General features: G+C 37.6%; 1 protein-coding gene across 4 annotated transcripts in view; it reads right to left on the bottom strand.

Moving 5' to 3' along the window:
• ATP6V1H (ATPase H+ transporting V1 subunit H) overlaps positions 1-24562 on the bottom strand; it is a 143382-nt gene that overhangs the window by 52514 nt on the left and 66306 nt on the right. For all 4 annotated transcript variants that reach the window (XM_003793699.3, XM_023515397.1, XM_023515395.1 and 1 more), the window contains 2 exons: positions 10936-11114; positions 8004-8129 (listed from right to left, as the gene is read on the bottom strand). In XM_003793699.3, coding sequence (XP_003793747.1) covers positions 8004-8129; positions 10936-11114 — 305 coding nt within the window. The remainder of the gene's footprint in view (positions 1-8003; positions 8130-10935; positions 11115-24562) is intronic.

Raw genomic sequence — 24562 nt, 5'->3', positions numbered from 1 at the left:
CCCAGAATGTAAAATGACTGGTCCAGAACTGGCATTTGAATCAGTCCAGTAGAAGAAATATTACCATGGACAGAAAGTTCACCTCCATTACCTTCAAAAGAATGTAATCAAGGTTGGTACTATTCACAGAATAAATTGGATTTGCCTCTAGAACCCAGATCAGCACCAATGAAAAAGTCTTCATCTGAGGTAGTAAGAGTTACCTTCTCTCCTCGTGTGACAATAGTAAGTAATGTTCCCAACACAGGAAAGAAAGTTATTGTACTTTCCACACCGTGTGAAGATATGAAGGTAACAGATAACAAGCCTGATGTAACTTATTTTTATGCAGGTGTTGAAACACTTACTAAGTGTGTGAGAATATATTCCTATCTCTGAGGGACTCAGTGGTGGCCCCTGTCCATTTCCTTCAACATTATTGACATTGCAGCATACAATTTGTATGTGACTTTCAAGAAACAAACAGCCACTACTCACAACTTCACTTGAAGAAACAATTGGGAAGAAAATAGTTTCTGAAAGATTTGGCACAACAGCTCTGTCAAGAAAACATAAGAATGTGTGCCCAAAATGCACCTGGCCTCCACAAAAAATATGCCAGGGGTATGAATCTCTGTGGACACAAGTGCAATCAAGGACAAGGTATGGTGACAAGAGGAATAGTTCATAAGGAACCAAAGGGAGTTGTTACGAGACAGGCACTAAAAAGCTTACCATAAAATAAGGTCACTGCTATCTTTGTCCCCAAGAGAGAGACCAGAAATACATGAAGGCATGCAGTGAATGCAGCAAACACATCTGTCTCAGCCATATATCAAAAGAAGGCAATATAATTAAAAGAACAAACATAGAATGTGATTAAACTGTTGTTAGTTACTTGTACAATAATATGTAAAATATATAGGTTTTTTATGTACTTATAGTACTACTTTTTCTAGTGTCACTGACTAATCTCTCCCATTGGTGTTCCCTGGGTACCAAATTGGCATTGATGTGTGACTTCTATAGGATTGAAGGAGTCATTCAGGAAGTTTCAAAATACTGTAGAAAGTTTCAGCAAAAGATTAAACTATGGGGGAAAAAAAGCATCTCAGAGCGTGAAAACAAGACTCTTGAGCTAACTAAATTATTTAAAGAGGCATGAAAAAAGAAGAGTAAAAACAGAGCATTCTCTTAGAGAATTATGGAACTATGTGAACCATTTCCAAAATTCAAACATACTCCTAAAAGGATATCAAACCCTGTGTCAACTCAATTCATACACAGCATCTCCTAGACACAATATAATTAACTTGGCCAAAGTCAAAGTCAATACGAAAGAGAAAATGCACAAGTCACCAGTTTTAAGCAGTAGCTGACCTGTTAGGGCAAACCCATCAGGGTAGCAGCTGAGAGTATTTCTGAACTGAAACTTTACAAGCCAGAAGAGAGTGGTCTCCTGTCTTCAATCTTCTCAAACATAACAACTGTCAGCCTATGATTCTGTATCCTGCAAAACTAAATTTCATAGTTGATGGAGAAATCAAGTATTTTATTAAAAAGCGAACATTGAGGAAAACTGCCACCACAAGACCTATGCTGCAAGATGTACTTAGATCAGGGCTATATGAAGACCATCAGAATGGATTACCAGCAAAGTAAAGTCACTTGGAAACCAAAGGTTAAAGCCTAGCTCCTATAACTGCCTAAGTAACAAAAGAAGGCAATAGACTGCTATACAACAATATGAATAGAACTCCACTCTATTTATCAATTCTCTAAATAAATGTAAACAACTTAAAATTCCCCCACTGAAGAGGCACAGCTAGCTGACTGGATAAAAAAAAGCACAAGCTAACTATACACTGTCTTCAGAAAACATACCTAACCTCCATGACAAATCAAGACTCAGGTAAGGAGTTGGAAAACAACATTCAGGCAGATGGAAACCAAAAGCAAGTGGGAATTGCAATCCTTTTCACAGATACAATTGTCTTTCAAGCAATAAAGCATAGAAAAACATACATGGACACTGCATACTATCAAGGGAACAATACAATAAGAAGACACTGCAGTCCTAAATATTTATGCATTCAATACTAATGCCTCCAGATTTATAAAACAGACCCTACCTGATTTGAACAATAAGGTAATCCACAAAACCATAACATTTGGGGACTTCAACACCCACTGACAGAATTGGACACATCTTCCAAGCCAAAACTAAATAAAGAAATGATGTACTTAAACACAACTCTAAAGCAAATGGGCTTAACAGATATATACAGATCATTTTACCCAATACTACTGCATCTACATTCTTCTTATCAGCTCATGGATCATTCTCCAAGATTGTTCATATACCAAGACATAAATCAAACCTCAAAAAATTTAAAAGAATAGAGATTATATGTTGCATCTTCACAGACCACAATGGAATAAAAGCTGAACTCAGTTCAAACAGAAACACACATCCCCACACAAAGTCATGGAAAAGAAAAAAATTTATGCTGAACAATAGCTGGGTCAAGGAGGAGAAACAAAAGGAAATCACTAGATTCCGTGAACAAAGCAACAGTGAAGCCACATGCTATCAAAAACTGTACAAACACAAAAATAGTCCTAGTAGAGATATTTAAGACATTAAATGTCCACATTCAGAAGTCTGAAAGAGTGCAAATCAACAATCTAATGACTCATCTCAAGAAACTGGAAATGGAAAAACAATTCAATCCCAAACCTAGTGGAACAAAAGAAATAACCCATATAAGATCAGAACTAAATGAAATTGAGAAAAAAACAACCAGTCAGAAGATCAGCGATACAAAAAGTTGGTTCTTTAAAAAGACAAATAAAAATTGATTTATTTTATTAACCTTTGGCCAGCTTAACTAGAAAAAGATCTCAAATAAGCTCAATCACAAACAAAGGAAAATAACAGATAACATAAAGATACAAAAGATCATCACTGATTACCACAAAAACTCTATTCCCAGAAATTCAGAAATGTGGAGGAAATGGACCAATTCTTGGAATCACACTACCTCCCTACACTCAACCAGGAAAAAATAAAACTCTTGAGCAGACTAATATCAAGCACTGAAATTACAACAGCAATAAAAAGGCTTTCAGCAAAAAAAAGTGCTGGACCAGATGGTTTCACACCAGAATTCCATCAAGCTTTCAAAAAGCTTATACCTATACTGTAGAACATATTCCAAAACATTGAGACAAAAGGAATCCTTCCCAACTCCTTCTAGGAAGCAAATATCAACCTGATACCAAAATCAGGAAAGGATCCAACAAAAATAATAAAACTATCGACCAATATCATTAATGAACATTGATGCAAAAATACTCAATAAAATGCTAGCAAACAGAATTCACCTACATGTCAAAAGAATAATATATTATGATTAGGTAGGCTTCATCCTAGGAATGCAAGGCTGGTTCAACATACACAAATCCATAAACATAATCCACCACATAAACAGAAGTAAAAACAAAGAACATATGATTCTCTTAATGGACACAGAAAAAGCATTTAACAAAATTCAGCATCCTTTTTTGATAAGAACACTTAAGAAAATAGGTATAAATGGGACGTTTCTTAAACAAACCCACAGCCAATATCATACTGAATGAAGAAAAACTTAAAGCATTTCTGCTTATAAATGGAATCAGACAATGAAGCCCAAGATCACCACCACTTCAACATAGTGTAGAAGTCCTAGTCAATGCAATCAGGCTAAAAAAAGGATATCAATGTTATCCATATGGGGACGGAAGAGGTCAAACGATTACTCCTTGCTGATGACAATATGATCTTATAAATAGAAAATCCCAAGGACTCAACCATGAGATTCTGGAAGTCATGAGGAAATATAGTAACATCTTGGGATATAAAATCAATATTCACAAATCAGTAGCTTTCATATACACCAACAATAGCCAAGCTGAGAATCAAATCAAAGACACAATAACCTTCACCGTAGCATAAAAGAAAATGAAATACCTTAGAATATACTTAACAAAGGATGTAAGAGATCGCTACAGAGACCTTTCTTTCTTTTCTGAGAAAAGAAACAGCAGAGAATGTTAACAAATGGAAGAACATACCATGCTCATGGCTGGAAGAATCAACACTGTCAAAATGTCCATACTACCAAAAGTGACATACAGATTTACTACATTAAATACCAATGTGATACTTTGAAGATGTTGAAAAAACCATTCTTTATTTTGTATGGAACTAAAAAAAAGGAAAAAAAACTCAAATACCAAACACAATTCTACAAAATAAGAACAAATCTGGAGGCATCATGTTATCAGACTTCAGGTAATACTACAAGTCTATAGTGATCATGGTACTGGAATAAAAATAAAGACATAAATCTATGGGACAGAACAGAGAACCTAGAGGTGAAACCAGCCACATATAGCCATCTGCTCTTCAATAAAATAAACAAAAACACACAGTGGGGACAAAAATTCCTTTTCAATAAATGATGCTAGGAAAAATGGCTAGCCACAAATAAAACACCGAAACTCAACCCATATCTTTCACCACTTACAGAAATTGACTCATGTTAGATAAAAGATTTAAACATAAGACACAAAACTATAAAAACTCTAGAAGACAGTATGGTAAAAACTCTGAATCTTATCTGCCTAAGAAAATAATTTATAAAGACCCCATTGGCAGTTGCAGCAATGACAAAAATAAAATAAAAAAAAAATTGAACTTAATCAAGTTAAAAAGCTCTATCCAGTTAAGGACACAATCAACAAAGCAAACAGACAACCTTAAGAATGGGAGAAGATATTCACATGTTACCAATAGGACAAAGCACTAATAACCAGAATCTACGAGGAACTTGAGGAAATCAACAAGAAAAGAGCAAACAACCCCATTAACAACTGGCCAAAAGACATGAACAGAGGCTTTTCTCATGAGGAAAAATGGCCAACAAACACATGAAAAAATGCTCATTGTCCCTAAGCATCAGAAAAACGCAAATTAAAACTACTCTGAGATATCACCTAACCTCCATGAGAATGACCCACATCCCAAGGTCCCAAAGCTGCAGAGGCTGGAACACTCATGCACTGTTGTTGGAACACAAACTAGTATAGCCTTTATGGAAAGAAGTGTGGAGACTTAAACGTAGGCCTTCCATTTGATCCTGCAAGGCCATTACTCAGTATCTTCCCTAAAGAAAAAAGTCCTTTGACCATAAGGACATCTGCACTTCAATGTTTACTGCAGCTCATGTAGAAATAACCCAAGTGCCCATCAACCCATGAATGGATTAATGAACTATAGTCTATTTGTATGCCATATAATACTACTATTCAGCCATAAAAAAATATGGAAACTTCAGATCTTTCATATTTACCTGGAAGGATCTATAGAACATTCTCTTAAATAAACTACCACAAGAACGTAAAAATCAAGCATCCCATGTACTCAATACTGAGTTGAAAGTAGTAGATTAACAACTACAGGGCCACATGAGAGAAAAACTCAATTAAATTCAAGAAGGGGGTAAGTGGGAGGGGGGTCAGTAAGTTCTCACCTAGTTCCCACCTAGGGTACAACATAGGGGTATATGGCATACTTCCTAGGCAAAGAACACAACTACAATGCAAACTTTACTTACAAACATAAGCCACATAACCTAATCCTAAGCACCCTTATATTAGCTATAAATAAATAAAAAATAAACTAATAGAGAATATACCAGAAAAAAAAAAAAAAGGAAAGAAATGCAGAAGGCCAGAAAGCACCAAAACACCTTGGAAGAACAGGAATGTTCATATTATCAAATATCAGACTTAATATAAAGTACAGCAATTAATATAATGTACTATTAGAAGAAGAACAGACATATAGGTGATGAAAAAGAATAAAGAATTCAGAAAGACACTTATATGGTGAAGGTTCTAGCCAGGGCAACTAGGCAAGGAAAAAAAAAAAAAACAGAGATAAAAAGCACCTAGATTAAAAAATTGAGAAGTAAAACTATTCACAAATAAGGTAACCCTCACATAACATGGATTTGAACTGTGTAGATCCACAGGGTGCCAAGATAATTCAACTTAATTCAGAGAAAAAAAACTGTCTCTTCAACAAATGCTGCTGGAACAACCAGATAGCCACACACCAAAGAATAAGGTTGGACCCTTACCTGACACTATTTACAAAAATTAACTCAAAATGGATCAAAGACATAAATATAAGCTAAAACTATAAAAATGTTTGAGAAAACAGAGAAGTTGTCATAGTCTCAGTTTTGGCAATGGATTCTTTGGCATGCCACTAAAAGCCTAAGAAAATAAAGAAAAAATAAACTGGACTTGATCACAATTTTAAAGCTTTCATGCTTCAAAGGACACTATCAAGAAAGTGCAGAGACAATCCACAAAGTGGGAGAAAAGTTTGCAAATTATGTATCTGATCAGAGGCTTGCATCCAGAATATATAAAGAAGGTTTACAACTAAGTAACAAAAAGCCAAGCCAATTAACACATTCGCCAAGGATCTGAACAGACATTTCTCCAAAGTATACAAATACCCAATAAATACATGAAAATATGCTTGACATCATTAGCCATCAGAAAGTACAAATAGATATCACATAATACCATTATATACCCCCAACATAACTATCAAAAGGTCAGATAATCACAGGTGTTGGCAAAGAGCTAGAAAAATCAGATCCTACATATACTGTAGATGAGAATATAAAATTGTACAGCCGAATTGGAACACAGTCTGGCAGTCCCACAAATGTAAACACAGAGTTACAATATGTCTTAGCAATTTTACTCCTAGGTAGCTTCCCAAGCAACAGGAATGAAAACATATGTACACACAATAACTTGTACCACAAGTATTGGCAACAATATTTATAATAACAAAAAGGTAGAAATAAACCAAATGTCTACTAACTATTGAGTGAATAAATCTAGCCTTATCCACACAATGGTCTATTATATAAAAAGGAACAAAGTACTGACAAATGCCACACCAGGGATGAACCTTAAAACATATTACAGTAAGTGAAAGAAGCTAGTTACAAAAATACAAATATTTTATGATTCCATTTATAGGGAATTTCTATAATAGGCAAATCCAGAGATTACTGGTTGCTTAGGCCTAGGTAGATGGGTAGATAGAGAAGTAACAGCTAAAGGATATGGGGTTTCTTTTTTAAGAGGTGAAATTGATCTAAAATTTACTTCCTAATGGTTGCACATATCTGAGAACACATTAAAAATTAGTGAACTGTACACATTAGGTATGTGATATATGAATTATACTTCACTAAAAAGAAAAGACACATGCACATGTTTAGTCATCTTATTACAATGGTAAACCACCAGAGCACTGTGGTTTCTAATAAATCATGATGGTTCAATTAGATATCCATGTAAGGAAAAAAATAAATCTTATTCCCTACTTTTTATCTTACCCATAAATCAAGATGGCCTGGAGATCTAAATTTAAGATCAAAATTTAACCTCTTAAGCTTTTAAGATGAGAAAAGCTTCTAGAAGATATCACAGAAAAGACATCTTTATGACCTTATATAGGCAAACACTTCTTAACCAGGACACAGGAAAGCACTAACCAAAAAGAAAAATAAGTTAAGCCATATTAAAATTTATATCTTCTCTTCACCAAGACACCACTGAAGAGTAACACAGTATAGAACAGAGTGGTACAAAATAATTGCAACAAATATATATGTATGAGAAAGAACTCATGTTTACAATATATATAGAATTCATATAAAATGAAAAAAATAAAAATGAAGACTTGAATAGGCACTTTGCCAAGAAAAGAAGATGTCCAAATGGCCAAAAGGATATGAAAAGCTATTCAGTCATCTCAGTCACCAAGGAAATACAAATTAAAACCACAGAATATCTAACACTTAAATAGTGACAAAAAACAAATGTTGGTGAGGTTATGCAATGAGAGGTATTAAGAGTGTAAAGTGGAACAAAAAACTTACTTCAAGAGCTCATAATTCTTCTCATTTAATCTCACAGCATTCTCTCTCCAAAATTTCTCAGATTTGTGCACAGGACTCCATTCCAGCCTTCCAGATTTAAGTTCTGAACTGTATTCATCAAATGAGCTACAAAAATTTTAAAGAATTCAAAGTTTATAAAAATCGGGGAGTTACTCCAAAATTAAGCAAAATGAACATCTTCACTGAAGATTTAATTATAAATCTTTTGTACATTAACAAACTACCACTAAACGAAGTCTAAACAATCTCTAATAACAAATGTGAAATTTCATTCCATGCACTAAGGTCCAATATGCCTGTCAAATTTGAATGCTGAGCATGACATTTAAAATTGACACTTATTTTCAAAATCCTTATCCCAATATATACATGAATGGGTCTAAGTAAAAGACTTGATAATCAGAATTTCTACCCAGACACTTGAAATTCTTTATTTGCCAGACCACTAAATATACTAATGTAAACTTATATAAAAGCATAGTACTTTAATATAACAGTGTACTCTAATAGTGTAGGTATCATAAATCACATTAACACATCACAGAAACAAGTACCAGTACACTATTTTACAATGTGATTACCAACAGTGTAGAAGTTAAATCATTAACTGAATTAATCTATTACACATTAATCAAAAACAAAAAACTGTGCATATAACAAACTGCAGTTCACTTTAGTTCAAAAACCATTCACTATGTAAAGAATAACAATTATTCAAAGCTTTATAATATAAAAATTATTCATGTGGTAAGCTAGCAGACAAACACAGTGTTAGGACATGTTAAGACTTACAAGTAAAAATTAAAAAGAGATGTAGCCATTGAGATGTTGGCTCATAATGGAGTGTAACCAGGTTACACGTGCATCACTACAAAAGTTTTGAGACAATGTTATGGTCCATTATTTTGCTTTCAAGAAACACAGTCGATAGCGTCCTTTCTGATTCACCTCTGCAAGTTTCAAGTTGCTCAGCTTATCAGTGTTGCTGGGAGGGCTTCGTTTGTTTCTCTCCATGAGAATTTTATGTTTTTTTTATTTTAATGACCAACCATGTACTGAGTAAATTTATAAGACTATCTTGTTTGAATAAAGTAGTAATTTACTTTAACATAGAGCCAGCCACTGTAAGAGTAAACTAGTATTTTTAACATTCATATCCTATACCTGTAACAGCAAAAACAGAGACAAGCCTCTTTCAGGTATCTCTATCACCCATTTGCTCTATATAAATAAATTCAATTAAGCAATAATAACTGGCTCACATGGATTAAATCATTTACAAAGCTATTGCTAATCTTATCTTTTTTTTTTTTTTTTTTTTGCAGTTTTTGGCTGGGGCTGGGCTTGAACCCGCCACCCCTGGTATATGGGGACCAGTGTCCTACTCCTTGAGCCACAGGTGCCACCCACTAAATCTTATCTTTTAACAGCCTTGAATAAGTATTACAAAAGAACTGACCATAAACTGTTACACATAATTATAATAAAATTTATAATTGTGAAGCCTACTTGCTGGCCTGCCTATTATATTACAGTCAAATTATCCATTTTTGAAATTATAGAATGACAAAAATGATTTGCTTCCCTCCACAAAAATCCAGTACAAATAAAATGATACAAATAACACCTGCCATCTCTGGGAAATCTTTTGGGCCTTAGGATGATGGCTGCACTGAATTATCTGGTAAATTTCTGAAGCACATACTACACAACAGGCATTTACTGGGCAGTAGAACCTCATAATAAGCTCACAAAATTCTGCAATGTGACCATTTTTATTACCGTTTTACCAAAATGACTTTAAAAATTCAAGAAGCTTGTACAAGGCCACACATGGAGAAAGTAGCCAAAGAATTCAAACCCAAGTCAGCTTTGTCCCGAACTCTAATCTACCTACAGAGTAGGCTTTATTTCCTGAGATTGGTTTGAAAACAAAGAATACGTGTTAATGGGAAAGATCATCAAGATATTATGAAACAGGAAAAGAACGGGATCCACAAGAATCTGTAAGCCCTATTTATTTTGTTGGGAGGGGAGATGTAGGTAGAGAGGGGCTAGGAGGCATTTTGGAAACAAACACAAGAAACCAGAGGTGGAGCTGGGAATACAGAGAGAGTAGTATGGAGCACCTTCAATAGCGTGTAAGGGGTTTCTTTATTATATGTATGTTATTTGCATCATTTTTATATAAAAAATAAAATTTCATGTAATAGTTTTTCATATAAAAAATAAAATTTTCATATAAAAATAAAATCCACCTAGATGTGGTGGCTCACACCTATAATCCTAGCACTTTGGGAAGCTAAAGTGGTAGGGTCACCTAAGGCCAGGAGCATCAAAATCAGCCTGGGGAATATAGCAACATCCGATCACTACAAAAAATTAGAAAAATTAGCCAAGCATGATGTCGCATATCTGTAATCCCAGCTATTGCAGAGGCTGAGAGGCCTCTAGGAGAATCCTTTGAGCTCAGGAGTTCACGGTTACAGTAAGCTATGATTGCACCACTGCACTCCAGCCTGAGTAACAAAGCAAATAAACAAACTAAGTAAAATATGCCAATAGGACCTTCGAAAAGCTGGAAAAAACATTCTCTCCTCTCCCACAAATTAACCATCATTGTTGTTTAAAGGATTCTGAGAGAAGACTTTCAGGGAGTTCCTCAGAGAGGAAAGCCAGTCAGATTTCAGAGACAGCAGTAAACAGTGGGCATCTCCCTGAGTGAGAAGGGATAAGACAACTGTCATCAATTGTTGCCATGTTAAGAATGATATCTTAAAAGAAAATATATTTTAGTGAAATCTCTTGATTTTTTATAGTTGGCAACAAATATAGATTTTCTTAAACTGTTACATAAGTCAAAACAAAGCTGAACAGATCCAGTATTTGAAAATTTAAAAGAAAAACACACCTAAGGTCCTGGACACTCTCACCAAGTTTTTCCAAAAGAAATTTGATGTCTTCACTGATATCTTCATCATCATACTTCTGCTGTTCCAAGTTCTCCAACTGCTTCAGAACTTTGCACTGAATCATAGCTAGAGCATATTCTTGGCGAGTTTCTCTTTCAGTTGATTTTTCTAAAAAGTTCTGAGTTAGACAAAATGATTATGAGAATCTATATAATTTGTCCTGTAATGCTCTCAGACCTCTGCACATTCTTTATACCCTCACTCCTTTTCCTACCCCCAGGTTTAACTACCACCTTCAAATGGAAGACTCCACCTCAAATCCTTACTTTGTTCCTGAGAGTCTGCACCATATTAGAAACCTACTTCTGATTACTTCTGTACTTCCTGGCTTTTTAAACATCTTTAGTTATCAACCCAGATGAGACTTACCAACACTGAACTCATTTACAATTAAATCCATCACAATCCTTTCTTGGTCAAAGCTACTTTGACCAAGCTGGTAAAGAGCTGTCAAATGCCTAAACAATTAAACAAAGTAATCAATCAATAAATAAATATAAATAAATCATGCAATCTGAACCCTGAAAATCAATCATGCAATCTGAACCCTGAAAATCAATCATGCAATAACAACTCTAAATCAAATGCCAAAATTTGAAACTAATTCTTTTTCTTCTTACAAGCAAGTTACATCCATAATAATTAGGATAAAGAAATGACAGGCTGCACCTTTGGCTCAAAGGAGTAGGGCACCAGCCCCATGTGCCAGAGGTGGCGGGTTCAAACCCAGCTCCGGCCAAAAAAAAGAAATGAGAAAAAAGATTTAGTGTAGCAGGTGGAAGTTAGTGAGATCAATGCCCACAATTCTTCTTCCCTTTCTGTTTCTCCCAGATTTTACCTTGATAATAGTTTCCCTTAGTTTATTTCTAAGTACCCTGACAGTAGTTTTCCCCTTAGTTTATTTATCTTGCCAGTGCTTAGCTCAGTATCTGACTCAGAGTCATACTCAATAAAATATCTGTGAAGCTAATATTCCCCTTCAGTGCTTACTTACATCTATAAATATCACAAACTACTTGTAATTTTTTTTTTATTGCAAACAGGTAATGAGTAGCAATAGCATAACTAAATTAAACTTGCTATAAGAACTACTTCAAAACAAAAACATAAACTCCCACCCAAGTATGAGGGAACAAGAACCTGCTGGACAAACACCTCTCTTGCAGAAAATATAAAACCTGGAAAGACTGAAAAAGCACCACCTAAAAAAAACAGTGAACAGAAGCAGATAAACCTGACATGAAGTTCATGCTCACTTAGGGTAGAGAAGTCAGGGGACAATACAAGTAAGTTCCTGTCACTGCAGTTTTTACCCTGAAGCTAAGTATAGTCAGTGCATTGGACACAGTGGCAGTCAGAGAACCCACAGAAAAGCTCAAAAGCAGAAAAAAACTAAAAAGTAAAGCTGAAAAATCACAAACACTGAGGGAGATGACGTGAACCAAAAAGAAGACAAGCAAAGCTCAAAAATGGACCCAAATTCTGTCTAATCACGGCTCTGACTAACCCAACACCTGTATGTGCAGACAAACTCCAAGCAGCTCCGCTAATCACAACCAGAGCTGCTGCCCAGAAACAAAGTCTGTAGTTCAAGGTCAGTCAAGAAAACTACCAGCTAAAACAAAGGAAGCAATACTAACTGGAGAACAATACCAGAACGCAGAATCTCCACAATGAAGTATTCATAATGTTCAGGATATAATCTCCAATTACCCCAAATACAAAAAACATGACAAAAGAGAATACAATCTCAGAAGAAAACGAATCAACCAGATATTGGAACTATCCAACGAGGATTTTAAAACAACTACTATAACAATCCTCAGTAAAATGAAATATACCTTCAATGGATGAAAGTCTCAGAGGGAAAAAACAAAAAGGATCAAATGGAAATCCAAGAAGTGAAAAAACTTAGTGGTGGAATGGATAGTGACATAAACTGTGTCCTCCCTCAATTTTATATGTTGAAATCTGAACCCACAGAGTAATGGTATCAGGGCCCTGTGGGAAGTGATCAAGTTATGAGGGCAGAGCCCTCATGAATGGGATTAGTGTCCTTCTAAAAGAGGATCTGGGGAGCTGCCTCTCTTCTGCCATGTGAGGGCAAAGCAAGAAGACTGCCCTCATCAGCCCCTGAATAGACTGGCCCTTTGACCTAAAACTTTCCAGCTTCTAGAATTGTGAAAAACAAATTTCTCTTGTTTATAAGCCATCAGTCTGTGATAGTTTGCTAAAGTAGCCTAAATGGAATATGGCAGAAGCAAGCAGCAGCAATTACTCTATACTTGTTGGCAAGACATCTGTATGTCAGAGGGTGGGAAATAAATCTCACTAGAATTCCAGAGTCTTCTACATCAGAGCAATTTATAAGGGTCTAGTGGTGTATGGCATATCGAGATGTCCCTGCTATGGTCAAGGATAAGCTGGTGCATCACACTAGGTTCGGGCTTCTTTGGATTTTGGTAGCAACATACTCCTCATTTGGGTGTTTTACTCCAGCCCATTTACCAAGTGATCCCAAAAGCTCTTAGTTTTGAGTGAGGCCCAGAAGAAGAGAAGGTTCTGCCAGAGGTCCAGGCTGCTGGTGAGCTGCTCTCCCACATGAGTGAATAGTACTTGAAGTGTCAGTGACAGAGATGCTGTTTGGAGCCTTGTGCAGATCCCTGTGGGTAAATCACAGCAGAGGCCTTCAACATTTTACAGTGAGGCCCTGTCATTATATGCAGATGGTTACTCTCCTTTTGAGACACAGCTTTTGGCTTGCTACTGGGCCTTCATAGAGACACATCAGTGACCATGGGCCACCAAGCTACCAGGCCTGCATTACAGATGGTAATTCAAGATATGCAGGCACCACCTAAAAGTGGACAGCTGCAGCAAACCACTGTCTGGGATGTCCCCAGGGGACAGTGGTGAGGGGAAGTCCTCCCATCAGGTAGAACCATGAGAACTGTATCTAGTTGTTCTTTTTCTTGGAGAGAAATGGCTGGATGTGTGAGTATATGTGATTCATGACACAGTGGTTTGGCTGGATTGGCAGGAACATCCCTTTTCATCAATTCTGTCAAACCAATCACTAAGTCTTATCTATTCTTATCTATTCCTTCCTTAAAAACATGTTCTTATTTCATTGCTCCATCTTATTATAAAGAATGAAAAGGGGCCTTCCGAGTAAGATGGCGGTCGAGTAACAGCTTCTGTGCAACTGTGCAACTGAGAATAGGGAGAGAAGACTCCAAGCATCTCTGGCTGGTGGGTTCTGCCCAGAAACTTCCCTTTGGTGACACAGGGAGTCAGTAGAGACTTCTGGACCCCACAAGGAGGACAAAAGCGGTGGAAAACTGGCAAGTAGTAGGTGCATTTGTTCAGTCAGAGGCTGCTGGCAGCTGTAACCAAAGTAACAACAAGACTGCAAACAGGAAAAGCCTTACCTGTGGGCTGTTTTGGTTATTTTGGACTTGGGCACTCGATTGAACTGCCTTGGGAGATCTTGGATGGGTGTACAGACAACTTTGGGCATAGTCTGGGGCCCCGGACTGAGCCACCAAGCAGGAAAGGAGCTAATATCATTCACCTGTGGGCTGCCCACTTGGCCACTGTGGAGGAGCAGCCCCTGAAGCCCCTGTGGGTCACAGTGCAGGGAGCAGCCAGGACACCTTGGGCAAGTAATCTAGTGACTGAGCTGTCCAAAGGCAGATCCTGAGATGCTAGGGAAAAGCAGAGATCTAAGTGTTTGGCAGATTACAGCCTTGGCCCTCAGGGGCACAGAGTGAGTCCAGTTTTGCATAAGCAGGCAGCCACACAAGGAAACATCCCAGCGATAATTGCTTTCCTTAAAAAGCTTCTGCTTAGCCAAGGCTCACAGTCTGAAGTGTCTTTTAAGCAGGCTGAGGAGACTTTTCAGCTCCTAAGCCTGCGAGGTCTGAGAAATCAGCAGAGGCCTCAGTCTCCATCTCATATAGCTGTAGTATCAACATTACAGTTAACATCTCATACCTCAGATCACCTGTTGCCTGGACAATATTCAGCAAGATATATACACTGTTTGGTTTTTTGGTTTGGGGGTTCTTTGTGTTTGTTGGTTTTTGTTTTGTTTTTTTTTAATTTCAACATTTTTCCTCTACATTTTTCTTTTTTTTCCATTTTTGTCTTTTTTTTTTTTTCACTATTCTAGTTCAAATACAATCTTCCATTTTTGCCTTCTTTAACAATTAGAATTTCATTTTGGCCAGTGTTTCCGGCCTTTTATTTGTTTTTTCCCCCCAAATTTATCCCATAAGGGTGTTTGTTTGTTTCAGTTTCATATATAATATTTTTGTCTTTTCTTTCTACCTGGTGGAGGTGGGGTACAGTGTCTGATCAGGCTGGCAAAGAGCTGCTGACCTCAAGGGAACCACCCAACCCAGCACCCCCAGAGGTTGGAGGTTCTTAAGGTTGGGTACAAGTACCCTACTATACACCTACATTACACCTGTCTCCCTCTTTCAGTGCCTCTCTTCTTTTTGTCAATATTTCCTTTCACTCACCCCCTCTTCATTCTCTTTTTTATTTAATTCTTAAATCTTTTTTCCCTTCTTGCTTTTCAATCTTCTCATCCTTCCGGTCTCATACCAAAAGGACACATTAAAACTTTAGGCCAGAGGCACAGTAACTTCAAGAACAAGAGGAAGTGAAAGGAAAATTAGAGAAAGGAACCAGACACAAGAAAGCACTCATGAAGAAGAATCAGCAGAAAAATTCAGGTAACATGAAATACCAGTCCAGAGCAACCCCTACAAGGGACCATGAGGTAGCTACAGCAGAGGATTCCACCTATAAAGAAATGTTAGAAATGAAAGAAGGGGAATTTAAAATACAGATGATGAAAACTATGAAGGAAATTGCTGAGAAAGTGGAAAATAGCCAAAAGGAAATCCAAAAACAGAATCAAATAAGAGATGAACAATATGAAGACTATAGAAAGGATATAGCAGAGCTGGGGGAACTGAAGCAGTCAATTAGGGAACTTAAAGATACAATAGAAAGTATCAACAACAGATTAGATCATGCAGAAGAAAGAATCTCAGAGGTAGAGGCTAAAGCTCTTGAGAGAACTCAGATAGCTAAAGATGCAGAAAAGAAGAGAGAGAAAGCAGAATGTTCACTGACAGAATGATGGAACTTTATGAAGCATTGAAACATACGAGTTATAGGTATCCCAGAAGGAGAAGAAGAATGCCCCAAGGAATGGAAGCCATTCTAGAGAATATTATAGATGAAAAATTCCCAAATATCACCAAATATTCTGACATACTCCTTTCAGAGGGATATCAGTCCCCTGGTCGCTTTAACTCAAATACAGCTTCTCCAAGACACACTGTGATGAATCTATCTAAAGTCAAGACAAAAGGAAAGATTTTGCAAGCTGCCAGGACATAAGCGCCAATTGACTGACGGGGGCAAATCCATCAGGGTGACCACGGACTTTTCTAATGAAACTTTTCAAGCCAGAAGACAATGGTCATCTACCTTTAATCTACCTAAACAGAACAATTTCCAGCCCAGAATTCTACATCCCGCTAAGCAAAGCTTTAAAATTGATAGAGAAATCAAATATTTTACTGACATGCAAACATTAAGGAAATTTACCACCACAAGACCAGCTTTACAGGAAAAACTTCAACCTGTTCTACACACTAACCATCACAATGGACGTTCAACAAAGTAAACACCCGGAAATGAAAGGACAGAACCTAGCTTCCACAAGGATGCAAAAGATAAAACTAAGCAATGGACTTTCACAAAATAAGATGAATAGAACGCTCCCACACTTAACAATTATCTCAATAAATATTAATGGCTTGAATTCCCCACTAAAGAGACACAGATTGGCTGACTGGATTAAAATACACAAGCCATCTATTTGCTGTCCACAGGAAACACACCTCATGTCAAAAGACAAATTAAAACTCAGAGTTAAGGTATGGAAGTCAATTTTACAGGCAAATAGAATTCAAAAGAAAAGAGGGGTTGCAATCTTATTTTCAGATACATGTGGATTTAAAGCAACTAAAGTCAAAAAAGACAATGATGGTCACTTCATATTGGTCAAGGGAAAAATACAACAAGAAGACATTTCAATTCTAAATATTTATGCACCCAATATAAATGCTCCTAGATTCTTGAAACAGACCTTACTTAGTCTGAGCAATATGACATCACATAACACCATGATAACAGGGACTTTAATACCCCTCTCTCAGAGCTGCAAAGATCCTCTAAACAGAAATTAAACAAAGATGTAAGAGATTTAAATGAAACCTTAGAACTACTGTGTTTGATAGACATATATAGAACACTCCATCTCAAAGATAAAGAATATACATTCTTCTCATCGTCCCATGGAACAGTCTCCACAATTCATCATATCCTAGGACACAAAATAAAGCTCAACAAAATCAAAAGAATTGAAATTTTACCTTGCATCTTCTCAGACCACAAGGCACTAAAAGTGGAACTCAACTCCAACAAAAACGTTCAACCTCACACAAAGGCATGGAAGTTAAATAATCTTATGCTGAATGACAGTTGGGTGCAAGAAGAAATAAAAAGAGGAAATCATAACTTCCTTGAGTATAACAACAACAAAGATACAAGTTACCAAAACCTGTGGGATACAGCAAAAGAAGTCCTGGGAGGAAAATTTATTGCTCTACAAGGCCTACATTCAAAATTTATTACTCTAAAAGGCCTACATTCAAAAAAACAGAAAGAGAGTACATCACCAAAATCACAAGCCATCTTATGGAATCGGAAAAAGAACAATCTAAGTCTAAACCCAGCAGAAGACAAGAAATATCCAAAACTAAATCAGAGATTAATGAAATTGAAAACAAAAGAATCATTCGGAAAATTAATGAAACAAGGAGTTGTTTTAAAAATAAACAAAATAGATAAACCTTTGGCCAAACTAACTAGAAATAAAAAAGTAAAATCTCTAGTAACCTCAATCAGAAATGATAAAGGGGAAATAACTGATGCCACAGAGATATGAGAGATTATCTCTAAATACTACCAGAAATTATATGCCCAGAAATTTGACAACGTGAAGGAAATGGATCAATATTTGGACTCATATTCTCTCCCTAGACTTAGCCCAGATAAAACAGATCTCCTGAACAGACCAATTTCAACCACTGAGATCAAAGAAACAGTAAAAAAATCTCCCAACAAAAAAATGCCCTGGTCCAGATGGCTTCACACCAGAATTCTATCAAATCTTCGAAGACAAGCTTATTCCTATATTACAGAAATTATTCCAAAAAATTGAGGAGGAAAGAATCTTCCCCAACACATTCTATGAAGTAAACATCACCCTGATACCAAAACCAGGAAAAGACCAACTTCAGACCAATTTCTCTAGTGAATATATAGCTACAAAAATTCTCAACAAAATCCTAGCCAATAGATTACAGCTTATCATCAAAAAAAGTCATACATCGTGATCAAGTAAGTTTCATCCCAGGGATGCAAGGCTGGTTTAACATATGCAAGTCCATAAACGTTATTCACCATATCAACAGAAGCAAAAACAAAGATCAATATGATCCTCTCAATAGATGCAGAAAAAGCATAAAATTCAGCATCCTTTTCTACTTAGAACACTGAAGAGTTTAGGCATAGGTGGCGCATTTCTTAAACTGACTGAAGCTATCTATGATAAACCCACAGCCAATATTTTACTGAATGGAGTTAAACTGAAAGCTTTTCCACTTAGAACTGGAACCAGACAAGGTTGTCCTCTGTCACCATCACTATTCAACAAAGTGCTGGAAGTTCTAGCCAATACAAATAGGCAAGACAAGAAAATAAAGAGGAATAGAGGAAGTCAAACTCTCCCTCTTTGCTGATAATATGACCTTACACATAGAGAACCCCAAAGACTCAACCACAAGACTCTTGGAAGTCATCAAAAAATACAGTAATGTCTCAGGATATAAAAGCGATATCCACAAGTCAGTTGCCTTTGTATATGCCAACAATAGCCAAGATGAGAAACCAAGTAAGACCACAACTTCCTTCACCATAGCCCCAAAGAAAAAGAAATACTTACAAATACACCTAACAGAAGAGGTGAAGGACTTCTATAAAGAAACATATAAAACCCTAAGAAAGGAAACTGCAGAGGACTTTAACAAATGGAAGAACATACTATGCTCATGGCTGGGAAGAATCAACGTTGTTAAAATGTCTATACTTCCCAGAGCCATCTATTGATTCAACACCATCCCTATTAAAATACCAACATCCTATTCTCAAGACTTGGAACAAATGATTCTGCGTTTTGTATGGAACCAGAAAAAAATCCATATAGCTAAGGCAGTTCTTAGTAATAAAAACAAAGCTGGAGGTATCACCATACCAGATTTTAGGCTGTACTACAAGGTACATAGTGGTCAAGACAGCATGGTACTGGCACAAAAATAGAGACATAGACATTTGGAATTGAATAGAAAACAAGGAAATGAAACCAACAACTTGAAACCATCTAACCTTCGATAAACCAAACACGAACATACACTGGGGGAAAGACTCCCTATTCAATAAATGATACTGGGAGAACCGGATATCCACATGTAAAAGACTGAGACTAGACCCACACCTTTCTCCACTCACAAAAATTGGCTCAAGATGGATAAAGGACTTAAATGTAAGGCATGAAACAATAAAAATCCTCAAAGAAAGAATAAAAAAAACACTAGAAGATATCAGCCTGGGGAAAAACTTTATGAAGACTGCCATGGCAATAGCAACAACAGCAATAATAAACAAATGGGATTTAATTAAACTGAAAAGCTTCCGTTCAACTAAGGAGACAACAACCAAAGCAAACAGACAACCTAACCAATGGGAAAGAATATTTGCATATTTTGAATCAGACAAAAGCTTAATAACTAGGATCTATACAGAACTTAAATTAATCCACAAGAAAAAAACCAACAATCCCATACATCGATAAGGAAGAGTGATGAACAGAACCTTCTCTAAAGAAGACAGACAAATGGCTAGAAAACGTTCCGCATCCTTAATTATTAGAAAAATACAAATTAAAACCACCCTGAGGCATCATCTAACCCCAGCGAGAATGGCCCATATCACAAAATCTCAAAACTGCAGATTCTGGCATGGATGTGGAGAGAAAGGAACACTTTTACACTGCCAGTGGGACTGCAAACTAATACAACCTTTTTGGAAGGAAATATGGAGAAACCTCAAAAACTGATCCTACAATCCCATTACTGGGCATCTTCCAAAAGGAGAAACACCTTTTACTATAAAGACACTTGTACTAGACTGTTTATCACAGCTCAATTTACAATCACTAAAATGTGGAAACAGCCTAAGTGCCCCTCAACCCAGGAATGGATTGGCAAGCTATGGTATGTGTATACCATGGAATACTATTCAGCCATTAAAAAAATGAAGATTTTACAGCATTTGTAATAACCTGAATGGAGGTAGAACACATTATTCTTAGTGAAGCATCATAGGAATGGAGAAGCTTGAATCCTATGTATTCAACTTTGATATGAGGACAATTAATGACATGGTGGGGCATGGGGGAAAGGGAGAGCAGACAAAGGGAGAAGGAGCGAGAGGGTGAAGGAAAGGAAAAGAAAAAAAAAGAAAAGAAAATAGTGACTAATTTTCACATAAATTGGATTTAATTTTGACCAAATGTTTACTTGAACATTAATTTTTTTTTTTGGTAGAGACAGAGTCTAATTTTGTCACCCTCAGTGGAGTGCCATGGCAAAACACTGCTCACAGCAACCTTCAACTCCTGGGCTTAGGCAACTCTCTTGCCTCAGCCTCCAGAGTAGCTGGGACTACAGGTGCCTGCCACAACGCCTGGCTATTTTTTGTTGTTGTTGCAATTTGGCCAGGGCCAGGTTTGAACCCACCACTGAACATTAATTTTTAATTCAACTTGTTAATATGTTGGTTAAGATATTGCATCCTCATTTATAAGTGAAATATGTTTGTAATTTCCCTTTATATTTTTTCCAATTTTATTTTAAAGCATTTTTTCTATTGTCTATAAGATTTGTCATGATCTGTTTTTTGAAATTATCTTCTATTTTTATTTATATTAGTTGTCTATTTTTTGAGACTTTGGAAAAAAAATAAGAAGTTAACTGATGACTCCATACTGAACCTCAGAGTCAAAGCGTTCTATGATAGACATACTCTTATCTAACAATCTGAATGTTACTTTTTTTGCATTATTATTATTATTGCTCAATTTTAAAAAAGAATGAAAAGGAATGAAGGGTTACAAAAAGTATTCAAGAAACTGAATTTGCAAAGGCGGATGGATCACTTGAGCTCTGTGGTTTGAACTTGCTGTGAGCTGTGATGCCACTGTGCTCTACTGAGGGCAATAAAATGAGACTATCAAAAAAAAAAAAAGAAAGAAAGAAAGAAATATTTAGGGGGTAATTGTGGGAAGGTGACTGACTAGAAGCAGCTTTCACCAGAGGCTTGTCCCCTAAGGGAGAGATATTACATTGAAGTGAATGGAGACCAAATGAGAGGAGCTCTGCACTACGAGGACTGCATGAGGTACACATCACCCAGGCGAAATGAAGTAGCAGAAACAAGAAAGTGGAAGAGGCTGAATGCCCAAAGCTCAGTGAGTAGAGTGCCAGCAACATACACCAAGGCTGGCAGGGTCAAGCCTGGCCTGGGCCTGCTAAATAAGAACAATTGCAAAAAAAAAAAAATAGCTCGGTGTTATGGCAGGCACCTATAGTCCCAGCTACTTGGGAGGCTGAGGCAAGAGAATCGCTTATGCCCAAGTGTTGGAGGTTGCTGTGAGCTATGTTGCCACAGCATTCCACTGAGGGCGACATAGTGAGACTGTCTCAGGAAAAAAAAAAAAAAAAACAGAAAGTCAGAAAGTGGAAGAAAAATAACAGGTACGAGCCCAGCTCCCAGAAGTAGACCCTTCACCATAAATAGGAGCTCTGTGGTAGGCAACCAGTCAGCCAGATAAACTGGGTTTATCCCATGGGAGAGCAGTTGCTAAGTCCCAGTCCCCTCCTTCCATTACTGAGGTCCCACAACTGAGACTGGGTCCCATTCTGTCTAGCACAAAAGACCAAATATTTTTCCTATAATCCTGGGCACCCAGATCACCCTTCCCCCACCCTTCTTGCTGGAAGGACTGCCCCCTGTAGAGTTCAAATTATTTGACAAGCTCACTGGGAAGCTAGAGAAGTCTGCTGCCCACCGAGCTGCAGCATGAGAACAGTAGCACAGCAGGCCAAGCTTTTGTGCGGAGAGGGTGAACTACCCATCCAGCCTCTCAGGAATTCTCAGGCAGTTCTGTTTTATGCCCTTCAGGACAACTTCTGAGCTCCATTGGGTGGGCATTGCTTAACAACTTTTACTTGTGACTGAACTTTGGACCTGGTCCCTTTCTACCGGGTACAGCTCTCTGAGCTTGACTGGATGGGCAGGCAGGTGTGACACTGGGCTCCAAACTTTGGACCTTTGGCCTCCACCAGGCAAGGCTCTCTGACCTCATTTGGGGGGCAGGGTTGAGTTTAATTGACTTTGGACTGAACTTTGGGCCTCGGGCCTCCACCAGGAGGGGTTCTCTGAGCTCAACTGAGTGGGTAAGTCCAGGTTTAAGTGATTTTGAACTGAACTTTGGACCTCTGGCCTCTATCAGGTGGGGCTCTCGGAGCCCAACTGGGTGGGCAGGGCTGATGTTTAATCCACCTTCAACTGAACTTTGGATTGGCACTCTCCACTGTGTGAAGGCTCTATGAGCTCAGCTGGGTGGGTGGGTCTGGAGTTTAAGCAACTTTCTACAGAACTTTGAATTAACACTTTCCACTCGGTGGAGGCTCTCTGCACTCAAGTGGGTGAGCTATGCCCAGTGCCTAAGGGACTCTTAACTAAACTTTAGATTTGCATCCCCTGCTGGGCGGCAACCCTCTAAGCCCCAGTGCCTAAACGACTTTGTCTGAGCTCTGGGCCTACGCTATCTACAGAGCTGCAGCCCTTAGCACTAGACCGTCTGGATGGTGTCCATAAGCATCTCTCCTGAACTCTGGGCCAGCACTATCAGTTCAGCAGGCTTGTGAGCTTGATTTGGTAGACAGGGACAGTACTGGAAGAGCAACTTTGATTGGAACTCTGGGCCAGTACTGCCTACTGATTCTTGGTAGGCAGAATCCTAGAGACACTGGGGCTGCAGATTCACCACTCATCTGCCCTTGTTAGTGCAGCGGTGGCACTACAAAGGTAAGGAGTGGACTCATCACTGAAAACCTATCAATTCAACTAAAACTGTATAATTAACATATTAAAAAAGAGGAAGAAGCAGAAAATACTCATGAGGAGGAATCAGCTGAAGAACTCTAGCAACATCAAAAAAACATGAAAAATCAGAGAAGACCTCCTGGGAACATCAAGGAAAATACAACAGAGAATCCCATCCACAGAGAAATTGCTGAAATGTCAGAAATAGAATTTAGAATATGGATGGCAAATAAGATAATTAGAATGGAGGGAAAGAGAGAAACAGAGAACAAATCAGAAGTTGCCTTAAAAAATTAATGAATTAAAAGACAAAGTCACCAAGGATATGGACATAATGAAGAAAGATATACCAGAACTTAAGTAATTGAAAAAGGTATTTGAGGAGCTTCAAAATACAGCAGAGTCCCTCATAAATAGAGTGTGAGCAGTGTGAAGAAAGAATCTCAGATAAAACAAGACTCTCGAACTATCCCAAGCATTCAAAGAGGCAGAAAAATAGAGAAAAAGAACAGAACATTCCCTGAGAAAGTTATGAGATCATGCTAAGAAATCAAACATGCAAATTACAGGGATTCCTGAAGGAGAAGAAGATGGTCCCAAAAGCACAAATTCTCTGCTCCAAGACATTACATTATGGCAGAGAATTTCCCAAGCACTGGAAGAGACAAAGAAATACAGATAGTAGGTATTAGAACCCCAGCATATCTCAATCCAGACAAAGCATCTCCTAGATACATTATAACTAAATTTGGCAATGTTGATATGAAGGAGAAACTTCTGCAAGCAGCCAGGCGTAAGAAAAGTATTACTTACAAAGGGAAAAGTATAAGGATAACTGCAAATCTTTCAGCCAAAACGTTCCAAGTCAGAAAAGGATGGTCATCAACTTTCAACCTTCTTAAAATAATCTCTAACCCAGGATCCTATACACCCTGTTAAACTGAGTTTCCTTTGCAAAGCAGAAATCAAATACTTCACTGACATCCACATGCTGAGGAAATCTGCCATGACCTGACCAGCTCTACAGGAAATATTCAGACCCATTCTTTATAACAAGCAACAGGAGGGTACACCACCAAAGTAAACCTACCCAGAAATTAAAAAACAACCCTGGGGGATTCTGGGAAGATGGCCGACTGGTAGCAACCCTGGTCAGAGGCTCCTGAACAAAGGAAGAAAAACTGGTTGGAATCAGAATCTATGAAGTCAAAGACGGGGAGCTGAGCCCAGAAAGAAGTTCGGCAAGCTATA

Source organism: Otolemur garnettii, unplaced genomic scaffold (assembly GCF_000181295.1).
Source record: "Otolemur garnettii isolate 467f Iridium unplaced genomic scaffold, OtoGar3 scaffold00071, whole genome shotgun sequence".
NCBI lineage: Eukaryota > Metazoa > Chordata > Mammalia > Primates > Galagidae > Otolemur > Otolemur garnettii.
The sequence above is the reverse complement of the archived record's forward strand: the minus strand, read 5'-3'. Positions and strand labels throughout refer to the sequence as shown.